The sequence below is a fragment of the Triticum aestivum genome, chromosome 3A, assembly GCF_018294505.1.
Source record: "Triticum aestivum cultivar Chinese Spring chromosome 3A, IWGSC CS RefSeq v2.1, whole genome shotgun sequence".
Taxonomy (NCBI): Eukaryota; Viridiplantae; Streptophyta; class Magnoliopsida; order Poales; family Poaceae; genus Triticum; species Triticum aestivum.
This window is the reverse complement of record NC_057800.1, coordinates 701959786-701971219: the sequence shown is the minus strand read 5'-3', so window position 1 is coordinate 701971219 and position 11434 is coordinate 701959786. Positions and strand designations below refer to the sequence as shown.

Sequence of the window (11434 nt, the reverse complement as noted above, 5' to 3'; positions counted from 1 at the left end):
TCTTGGTGCTTTTTTTAGGATATGGTGATAAATTGCTAATCCCTTCTATACACGTGCAGCGCGTGGAATAGGAGCTCCCGGCTCGAAGTACATCATCGACATCGAGAACACTCTAGGTGTGTCTGGTAGGGTGCATGGAGGGGCATGAGCTCAAAAGTTCTCTATAGAATCCACTTTTGCCTGTGTGGCAGGGTGTCTGGGCTCACCTCGACTATGCCCATCTCATGCAAAAGGCATCTCAGCCATGTTGAGTTGAGCACGCCCATATAGGGTGCATGGAGGCAGCCATGCTCGCCCTGACCCTCGAAAAATCTTTAGAATTTCAAACTTTGTTTAAATTCTAAAAAAATGTTCAGATTTCCAAAATTGGTTTAAATTTTCAAAAACTGTTCATAATTCTAAAATTTTCTAAATTCCCAAAAAAGTCAGAATTTCAATTATTTAAAATGCTTTCTAAAAAATCAGAATTACAAATTTTGATTAATTTTTTTAAAAGTATTTAGAATTTGTTTACATATTCACAAAAATGGAAATCAGAATTACAAATTTCGATTAATTTTTTAAAAACAATGGAAATTTAAAAAAACAATTCATAATTTAAAAATGTTCATAATTTCAAAACAAATACATTTTTAAAAAATGTTCAGAATTCCCAATGCTTATTTTTAAAAAAAAATCATAATCCCGTAAATTGTTAAAAATTTATAAATAAAGGAATTACAAAATGTATTTAAATTTTTGTTCACCATTCAAAAAATATTTGAAATTCAAATTTTTCTACCATGCAGGCTGTGGAACAAAACCTCAGCTCATCACCCCCCCTGGAACGAACTGACTCGGACGAACCGGCTCGGCCCGGCGAACGGCAGCTCACCGCCCTCAACCGCAAAGCCAATCAATCAGCGCCCGGCTCTCCGCCCGCCACGCCACCACACCAAACCGCCGCGATGCCGCGTGCTTCCGGCCGGCCGCCGTCGTCCGAGCAGGGCCCGAGCGCCTCCCCCTCCACCCCGGCGGCGGATTCCTCCGTCGCTGCCCTCATCGACCGCGCCACCTCCACCACGGCCCCCTCCGTCGACCCCGCGCTCCTCCGCGCCATCAAGTCCTCGGTGCGCGCCTCCGATGGCGCCGTCCGCGACGCCTTCCGCCTCCTCCTCTCCCTCATGGCCAAGCCCCACTCCCACGTGCGTAAGCCCCTCCCCCCGGATCTCCGGTTCCCCCAACCCTAGGCCCCTGGCGGCCGCGCTGATGCTAAAATTTCCCCCCTTTGTTTGTGCGTGCGCAGGTGCGGCTCCTGGCCTTCAGCATCGTCGACGAGCTCTTCATGCGCTCCAAGCTCTTCCGCGCTCTCCTCGCCGACGTGCTCGACGGATTCGTCCCGCTGGCCGTCGGCTTCCGCAGCAACGAGCAGCTCCCCCCGCCGGCAGCCTCCGCGGCCACGCTCCGGAAGGCCGCCATCCAGGCGCTCGAGCGCTGGCACCACCTCTTCGGCGTACACTACCGCCAGCTCCGTCTCGCCGTCGACTACCTCAAGTCGTCCGCGCGCATCCAGTTCCCCGGGCTCCGCGCGGCCGTCGAGGCCCGTGCGGCGCGGGAGGCACGCACGCAGGAGATCTTGACTGCCAAGGTCGAACAGTTGCGGTCCACCATTGAATCCATAAAGGATGAAATCCGGTCCACCATCCAAGAGATCCGCAACGGGCTGGACATCATCCGGGCTGAGTATGAGAAATTCGAGCGTTATGCAGACGATGATGACGAGGAGGAGGAGATTGCTTCGATGGCGATGCAGAGTATCAGGACAGCGTCGTTGATGGCCGGGCAATGGGTGCCTGAAACTCAGGAAAATGAGGCAGTTTTCGATGCATTGAGGGAGGCGTACCGGCTCCTTGTATCGAAGCATTTCAGCACCATTCAGGATTGGATATCTGTGCTTGTCAGGGTCAATCTTGCAGATAATCAGTTCAGAGATTCTGCGCTCAAGGAATTCATCAATGTTAAGAATGAAATACGCGCTGTAAGAGGCCAGTGCAATGAGCTTGGTCTCGATCTTGATAATGTTCGTAGGAAGAAGGATGTTCAGGAGGAAGACGAAGAGGATTGGGTGGAGGGAAAGATTGAAGTTCCTAGTCCTCCTAGAGTTGTGAGCACTCTAGATGTTGCAGGTTCCAGCAAGGACAATAGGAAGGGAAAGAGCATGGTGAAAGGAGGCAGTGGTGACGTGCCAAATGACGGTGATAGATCTCAGGAGATGGATCCAGAGAGAAAAAGGCTCCTTGCCGAAGCCCCTTTGGTATCATGGAGCTCTGTCTTGGACCGGTGGGGTTCAAATATGGATGCACATGTAAACCAGAGGGGGCTTGAGCTCGAGAGCCATTGGGGTAGGATGGATAATGATGCTGTTATACCTGCAGCAAAGATTGCAGAGTTAAATGTTCACCATTCTGTTTATAAAGAAGAGCCAGTTGAGATCCTACCATGTCATGCACCTCTGAAGAAAGGAGGTCTTTGCCAGAGAAGGGATCTCAAGATATGCCCTTTTCATGGGCCCATCATCCCACGTGATGCAAGAGGAAATCCAATTGGCAGAATTGATGGCAGTTCTGATGCGGGAGGCGATCTGCTTGAGCAGAAAGTAGACATTCGTGAGGCAGGAGGAAATCCGATTACTAAGACAAATGGAGGCAGTGATAGTGAAAGTACACTGGAGGGTCAGGAGCCCTCTACTTCAAAGATGAGAAACATAAATAATGATACCACCGACATCGATGGAGCACATGATCTGAGTAAAATGACAATGGACCAGCTGGCGATGCAAGCAGTTAAGAATGTTCGGAAAAGGGGTATGGACGACAAAGCACGCGAAAGAGCCCAGCGTGCGAGAATCCGCCAGCACAATGAAGATGTTCTGCGGCAATCGGCTATTGCTTCAACGCCCCACTCAGCGGCAGCATATGACCAGCCCTCTGGAACATTGGGCCAACGTGGTCGACGTCGAGGTAAGACGAAGGAACCTACACTATCATCAATGCTGAAGAAGAAAGTTACTGCAAAAGATAGGATTGCAGGGAGGCTTCTAAATGGTCGTGCTAGGGATGCAACAATAAGAGAAGCTTCTAATACTGAGGATATGACCTACAGGGAAGCATTCCCAAATCAGTGGCAGTGAAAGCACCCTGAGTAGGTCTTTCTTCATAATTAACGGTTTCGTTATGTTGTGCTGTTGTGCGCTTGAGGTGCTTGAAGTACGCAGGGCTCTGAAGCTGCTTCCAGACTGTTCATGGAAAAATTCAGAAAAGAAAGTCCTATACCATTTGTTCTGGCAGTCGGATTGGGAATCCAAGTCAGAACAGGCACCAATAAACCGAAAGCCGTCGATTTTGTGAAGCATGCCAAGCAGTTTGTCCTTGTTGCCGACCGTCCTTCCACGGTCATCCAGCTTCTCTGGAGCTACACCATCAACATCCGATATTCTGAACTGGCCTTACAACAGCTCAGGTGAGGCGACGATAAACCGGATGATTGATATCTATTGTTTCCAATGCTAAGAGAGGGTTTCTGTTTTCTCTCTGCTCTTCTGTTCTGTTATCTTGGTTTTGCCTTGGCTTGTACCGGGCAATAAACAGGTTGACTCTAGGTTGCATCTTCTGCAATGGAATTACTGTTAGCTATCAGATGTGTACCCAATGCCCCACAGTTTAGCTTGGTGCTGCCATCTTGTGTGCAATGTGGTTCTTAATTTCTGTAGTAAATAATGCCAGCTCAACCTGTCTTCCCCCGTTCTGTATTTAGCTCAGCACAACTGAGTCTTTGAGTATATGTCGTGCCTCATTGTTCTTCTCCATAAGCTGTCAAGGACCTCGGTGCCCAAGACAGCAGGACCTCGACTACGTAGTTCGTAGTCTCGGTTGATAGGAGCGCTAGGGTTTTTGCCTAACTGCTCAATGGTGCAGGAGAAGAGATTAGGAGTAGAGGAGGAGGTAGGAGATAATGATTTATTGCCTGCGTCCAAGGGTGCAGATTACAGGATATATAAAGGCCTTATGGGCTTCTAACAAACTAGGAAACTAACTACTCCTGGACTCCTAACAAACTAGGAAACTAACTATTCCTGGACTCTAGGAACCAACATAGGATCAGGACTCCTTGTCCCGATCATGCCTCGCCAGCTGTGGCCGTCGGCTGCTGCCCCTGGGCGCGCGACCCGCGCCTGTACGCAGCGCCCCACATGACATCTCTCCCCCCCTCGACGAGCAGCTCGTCCTCGAGCTGAAAAGCGGGGTAGCGCTCGACAAAACTGTCAAGATCCTCCCATGTAGCTGATGATGCTGCTTCACCCTTCCAGTGGACGAGCAGCTGGCGAACGCCGCGTGCTAGTCGTGCACGAGTCACGCGCTCCGGTTCTGGAACAGCCGCCCCGTTGTGGATCGGAGGCAATCCCGGTGGTGCAGTTGGAGGTGTGCCGAAGAACTTCTTGAGGAGGCCCACGTGGAACACGTCATGGAGGCGCGAGCGTGCCGGAAGCTCAAGGCGGTAGGCCACGTCGTTGACGACCTCTGAAATGCGGTACGGCCCATAGAAGCGTGGCTTGAGCTTGCCCCTGGTTGGCAGGTTGGGAGAGGACGCGGCGCGCTGGCGAAGACGAAGCCAGACCCAATCGCCCACGTCATGCCGAATGTCCCGATGGCGTCTGTCGTAGTAGGACTTGTAGACCGCTTGTGCCTGCTGTAGACGATAGCGGACGTCTGCGAGTAACTCGTCGCACTCCGCCATGCTCCTGGCCACTGCGGCCACCCGTGTATCGCCCGGCTCGTAAGAGCGAATAGTGGGAGGGTCACGGCCATACACAAGCTTGAACGGAGTTTCTTGGGTTGATGTCTGGTAGGCGGTGTTGTATATGAGGGAAGCCATCGGAGCCACTGCCTGGGACGATCCCCGGTGAGACAACGGAGATACATCACAATGATCTTGTTAGCAGCCTCCGTTTGGCCATCCGACTGTGGATGAAACGCCGTCGTCATGTGCAGCTTGGTCCCGGTGAGGCGCATGAGCTCCCGCCAAAAAGCCGAGGTGAAGACGGGGTCGCGGTCAGAGACCATGGACTGCGGGACGCCATGGAGACGCACAATCTCAGCGAAGAACACCTGCGCCACTGATTCCGCCGTGTACGGGTGGGCCAGCGCCACAAAGTGGCAGTACTTGCTGAAGCGATCCACCACGGTGAGGATAATAGACTTCCCGCCCACACGAGGGAGCGCTTCTACGAAATCGATGCCGACGTCAGTCCACACGGCAGTGGGCACCGGCAGTGGCAGCAGCAGACCGGCGGGGTGCAAGTGCTCGGACTTGTACCGCTGGCAAGTACCACAGGCGCGGACATACTCCTGCACCGTCTTGCGAAGGTTAGGTGCGTGGAAGTCGCGGCGGAGACGATGCAGCATGCGCAGGACGCCTTCGTGTCCGTCATCGTGCACTGCGGTGAGAAGCTCCTGGAGTAGTGGAGACGTTGGCGGGATGTAGAGGCGGCCGTTAAAAGTGACGAGGCCGTCGGAGAGCGCCCACGGCAGCTGCCGAGCGCCTGCCGTGATATCCTCGCGCAACGCGACGAGTGCTGGGTCGGTGGACGAAGCGTGCCGTAGGCGGTCGATGAAGTCGAAGTGAGGACCAGATATAACCATGACCCCCGTCTCTGCCGTGTCGCGGCGGGAAAGGGCATCCGCCACCGTGTTTGTACTACCGGCCTTGTACTCCACAGTGAAATCGAACCCCAGTAGTTTGCCGACCCAGTGGTGCTGCGGAATGGTTGCCAAGCGCTGGTCAAGGAGGAATTTGAGACTGTAGTGGTCAGTTTTTACCACAAATTGGCGCCCCCAGAGGTACGGTCGCCAATGGCGAATAGCGAGCACCAGGCCAATGAGTTCCCGTTCATATGCCGCCAGAGAACGGTGACAAGGCGCGGCCGGCCGGCTGAAGAAAGCCACCGGGTGCTGATCCTGGAGAAGGACGGCCCCGAAACCGTATGTAGACGCGTCACACTCGACGATGAACGGCCGTGTGAAATCGGGCAATGCGAGCACGGGAGCCGTGGTGACCGCCGTCTTGAGGGCGGTAAAAGCTGTTGCCGCCTCTGGCGACCATGAGAAGCCGTCCTTGCGAAGCAGGGCCGTCAGGGGCGCGGCGACCACGCCAAACTCCTTGACAAACTTGCGGTAGTACCCTGCAAGACCGAGAAACCCCCGGACCGCGCGCGCCGAGCGAGGCTGCGGCCAGTCGGCCACGGCCTGCACTTTTTCCGGATCCATGGCCACTCCGGCCGCGGAGATGGTGTGACCCAGGTAGGAGATCGACTCGACGGCGAACGAGCATTTGGACCTCTTGACGAAGAGCCGGTGCTGGCGCAGTACGGTAAAGATGGTGCGCACATGGCGAAGATGATCGGCCCACGACTCGCTGAATATGAGGATGTCGTCGAAGAAGACGAGAACGAAACGGCGCAGGTACGGCCGCAGTAGATCGTTCATGAGTGCCTGGAACGTCGCCGGCGCGTTGCAGAGGCCGAACGGCATCACCAGGAACTCGTAGAGGCCGTCGTGGGTACGGAAGGCAGTCTTTGGGATGTCCTCCGCACGCATCCGCACCTGGTGGTAGCCGGAGCGTAAGTCGAGCTTGGTGAAGAAACGAGCGCGCCGGAGCTCGTCGAGGAGTTCGTCCACCACCGGAATTGGAAACGCATCCTTGATGGTGATGGCGTTCAGGGCGCGGTAGTCGATGCAGAAGCGCCAGGACCCGTCGGGCTTGCGGACCAGCAGTACCGGCGATGAGAATGCGGAACGACTTGCTCGGATGATGCCCTGGGCGAGCATGGCGGCGCACTGACGCTCCAGCTCGTCCTTGTGCACGGCCGGGTAGCGATACGGACGGACGGCCACCGGGGCGGAGCCTGGCAGCAGGGTGATGCCGTGGTCGCGGCTGCGGAGTGGTGGTACGCCGGAGGGTTCGGCGAAGATGCCGTCAAACTCGGTGAGGATGGCGTCGAGGAAATCGCGGCCATTGCATGATTGCAGGGCTGGCCCGTCCGGTCCGGCAAGGCCGCGCCAGCAGACCCGATGGCCCCTCCACCAGAACGTCATGGAGAGGGCGCGAAAATCCCACAGGATCGGTCCAAGCGTCGCCAGCCATTGCGTGCCCAAGATGACGTCGTAGCCTGCGAGCGGCAAGGCGAGGAAATCCTCCGAGAACGCCTCCTGGTCAATGCGGAAGGAGACGGCGCGGTATGCGCCCTGGCACGGAACACGCTCGCCGTTGGCCACCGTGACACGCATCTTCTCGGTGGTGGGGGATGGCAGTGTAGCACGAGCGGCCGCCTCCTCAGCGATGAAGTTGTGGGTGGAGCCTGAGTCGATCAGGGCGAGGAGGGAGACACCCCCGAGGGTGACATGCATCTGCATGGTCTCGCTCGTGCGCACGCCGGAGATCGCGTGGAGCGAGATCCGAGGGTCGGCCGGTGAGGCATCAGCGGTGGCGGAGGCCGTGTCGTCGTCGTCGTCGTCCGGCGCCAGGTCGAGGAGGAAGATGCGCTGGCAGACACGGTTGTGGCCCCTGCCAAACTTCTCATTACAATTGAAGCATAGGCCCAGGCGACGGCGTTCCTCCATCTCTGTCTGTGACAGGTGTTTGATTGGGCGCCCTTCCGGCAGACTAGGTGCAGGGGGTGCGGCTGGTAGAGCCGGTACGGGGGGCGCGAGGCGTGGTACGGGCGCCGGCAGGATGCCCTTCTGCTGAAAACGCACCGGTGGTGCGGAGGTGAGCGCGCACTGGTCGCGCAGCTCCAACTTGCGGGCGAGGCTCATGGCGACGGCGAGGGACTGCGGGTTGTGGATTTCCACGTCGAGGCTGAGGGGTGGCTGGAGTCCCGCGGTGAAGATCTGAACCTTCTGTGTCTCTGATAAGATGCCTGCCCGGGGGAGGAGCGCCTCAAACCGCTCCTGGAAGTCGACTACGGACGTTGTGCGCTTGCACGCCATTAGTTCGCCCAGCGGGTTAGCGCGTAGAGGTGGCCCGAAGCGGAGGTTGAGCAGCTCGGAGAAGCGGCGCCACGGCGGAGTGCCCTCGTCACGCTGGACCTGCATGTACCACAGCTGGGCAGAACCCTCAAGGTTGTAGGACGCCATCCAGACTTTTTCCTCCTCGGCGATCCGTTGTTGATGGAAGAAGGACTCGCATCTGTTGAGGAAAGCGAGCGGATCTGACTTGCCGTCGAACTTGGGGAAGTCCATCTTCTGAAACCGGGGCGGGCGATCATTGTGGTGCTGCCCATCGTGGGCGCCGGCAGCGCTCGACGAGGAGGTAGACTTGTCCTTCTGGAGCGCGGCGACGGACGTCTGCAGGGACGCCACCGTTGCAGTCAAGGCCTCGATCATCGTGGCCAGATCAGCGGTGGTTGGTTCTGCCATGCCGGAAGTGACCGAGGCGGCGGCGGATGGTGGCGATGGAGGTGTGCTTGGCGCGGACGCAGGGGTGGCGGCGGGCTGCGGATGGAGCGCGGACGAGGAAGAGGATCGCCTGGAACCTGATACCAAGTTGTCAAGGACCTCGGTGCCCAAGACAGCAGGACCTCGACTACGTAGTTCGTAGTCTCGGTTGATAGGAGCGCTAGGGTTTTTGCCTAACTGCTCAATGGTGCAGGAGAAGAGATTAGGAGTAGAGGAGGAGGTAGGAGATAATGATTTATTGCCTGCGTCCAAGGGTGCAGATTACAGGATATATAAAGGCCTTATGGGCTTCTAACAAACTAGGAAACTAACTACTCCTGGACTCCTAACAAACTAGGAAACTAACTATTCCTGGACTCTAGGAACCAACATAGGATCAGGACTCCTTGTCCCGATCATGCCTCGCCAGCTGTGGCCGTCGGCTGCTGCCCCTGGGCGCGCGACCCGCGCCTGTACGCAGCGCCCCACATGACATAAGCACTGTGATTTTGCAATGTCCTGTAACTTGTTCATTGCCTGATTTCTGGGCATTACTGAAGAATGTTCACAATTTTTAACATGACTGCCATCGTGAACTGAAGATGTGCTTGGAACATTGGGCTGACGTGGTCGACGTCTAGGTAAAATGAAGGAACCTACACTATCATCAACGCTGAAGAAGAAAGTTACTGCAAAAGATAGGATTGCAGGGAGGCTACTAAATGGTCGTGCTAGGGATGCAACAATAAGAGAAGCTTCTAATACTGAGGATATGACCTACAGGGAAGCATTCCCAAATCAGTGGCAGTGAAAGCACACTGAGGATATGCTCCAGTGTTTAGCTTGGTACTGCCATCTTGTGTGCAGTGTGGTTCTTAATTTCTGTAGTAGATAATGTCAGCTCAACTTTTTTTTCCCCTGTTCTGTATTTAACCCAGCAACTGAGTCTTAGTATATGTTGTGCCTCACTGTTCTTCTCCATAAGCTTTGTAATTTTGCAATGTCTTGTAACTTCTTTGTTGCCGGATTCCTGGGCATGACTGCAGAATGGTCACAATTTGTCGCAACACCGCTGTCATGAACTGAAGATGTGCTTGGTGGCTCACCATGGCTGCTCAAGATGTGAACTGAAGATGTGCTTTGCTTATGAAAATAATTCTGACAAACTATTTCGTTGCTCTCTGGCATGTATGGTCCGCCCCCTTGTACTATACTTTCTATGTAACCTGTTCTTTGTTTGATTTCTGCGCATTATTGCACAATGGTCTTAACACAATTTGTAGCACAATTTCTGTTGCGGACCGGAGATGTGCTTGCATATAAAAACTGATTGCACACTTTGTTGTTGCTGTCTCTAGGCGAGTTGTGTAGATCCAGATGTATGCATCTTTTTTTTTCCTTCTGTATACACTGCACGTTGTTCATACTTACGATGCATGTAGTTGCCAAACCAGGCTTGACCGCCTTTTGGCGACTAACTGCATGAGCAGCTTTGAACCCGTGTTTGCCGGTAAATCACCCGCTGTTGTGCGGCTGACCACCCCTATTGTTGTGTGGCCGACTACCGGCGCCGTATCCTGTCAATCGTGTGGCATTGAATCACTAGATTAAGAGTGTTTGTGTGCTAGTACCTGAGCCTGCGGGAAGTGGTGCCTCTCGGACTTGTTTTCATCGTCGGCACATCAGGTCAGAAATATTAAACTCATAACGTGATACCAACAAATTTATTTTGCCCTTACCTATTATCGTTGGTAATAATATTCATCACCGATGTCTGTGGCCACCGAAATAAGAACCATATTGTGCACAGGTGGAGGAAGAAATAAAATATTATGATGCGAGAAGTAATAAACAACCTAAATTATCTTCTTGCAGGCTTCAAATGATGAACATCCTAAATCTTTGACTGCCGGCTGCTGCTTCTTCAAGGGCGTGGGTTTTAACGATATTATATAAACTAGCGAAGTAAATATACTAGCAGGTGCAAATATTTGTGCCCTAAGTGTTTGATTGTTGTGTTGCTGTATGTGATAAGATGCTTATGTGCTCAAAAAGTCAAAAGTATAACAGACCTTTTGAGACTTTATCGGAAAACTACACATACTCTGCACACGTTATCAGAAACTATACATTAAGCATCTACAAAACTCCACGGTCCAAAATTCCGTCAATGGGAATCGCATTCCATGCACAGGTCGAGGGATAGCCACCAAATGCACACCCCCGCCCGAGGTCGGCACATTTTGTCTGTTCTGTGTTTTCTATGGTATTCATGATCTAGGTTTTCATTTTATTTGTGCTTTTGGCTCCCTTTTTAAAAAAAAATGGTTTTTATTTTTTATAATTTTGAGAACTTTTCCAATTTGGAATAATCTTGAAATTCGTTAACATTTCTGAAATTTGGAAATTATTTTTGAAATTCATGCACATTTTTGAATTCATGAATAGTTTTTGAATCGGCCATCATTTTTAAAAATTTGGGAACAGTTTTTGAAATTTGCGAAGATTTATATAATCCACGAACTTTTTTGATTTTTCTGACCATTTATGCAATTCATGAGAACATTTCTTGAAATAAACGATTTATTTTAAATGCGGCAGTTCCTGAAATTCATGAATTGTTTTTGAATTAGAGAATATTCTTAGAAATTTGGCACATTTTGAAAATTAATGAATAATTTTTGTACTCATGAACATCTTTTAAATAGGCAAACGTTTAAAAAATTGGAAACAATTTTTGAAATTTACGAAGATTTTTTGAAGCGACAAACAGTTTGTCAAATTGCTGACAATGCGAAAATTCATGTGAACATTTTTAGCAATTCATTATTTTTTTCTAAAATTTGTGAACATTTTTTCAAAGGGATTTTTTAATAGATTTATTTTTGAAATCTGGGTACATATTTATAAATTCATGAACATTTTTTGAGATTCAAATTTTTTAAAATTAATGAATATTTTTG

At 52.0% G+C, this 11434-nt stretch overlaps 1 protein-coding gene across 5 annotated transcripts; it reads left to right on the top strand.

Annotated features, from left to right (window-relative positions):
- The first annotated feature begins 837 nt into the window (after window positions 1–837).
- LOC123063348 (UV-stimulated scaffold protein A homolog) lies at window positions 838–9758 on the top strand. Of its 5 annotated transcripts, none has more exons than XR_006430261.1 (3): window positions 838–1184; window positions 1286–3498; window positions 9518–9758. XR_006430261.1 is itself a non-coding variant. In XM_044487107.1 (2 exons), exons 1-2 carry the CDS (start codon window positions 948–950, stop codon window positions 3167–3169), a joined length of 2121 nt encoding a protein of 706 aa, XP_044343042.1. In that variant the 5' UTR covers window positions 838–947; the 3' UTR covers window positions 3170–3817. The 5 variants fall into 5 exon arrangements, 2 of the variants coding, with proteins under 2 accessions (XP_044343042.1, XP_044343044.1); XR_006430262.1 differs by lacking the exon at window positions 9518–9758 and adding an exon at window positions 9113–9480; XR_006430260.1 differs by lacking the exon at window positions 9518–9758 and adding an exon at window positions 9074–9480.
- Window positions 9759–11434: the final 1676 nt, after the last annotated feature.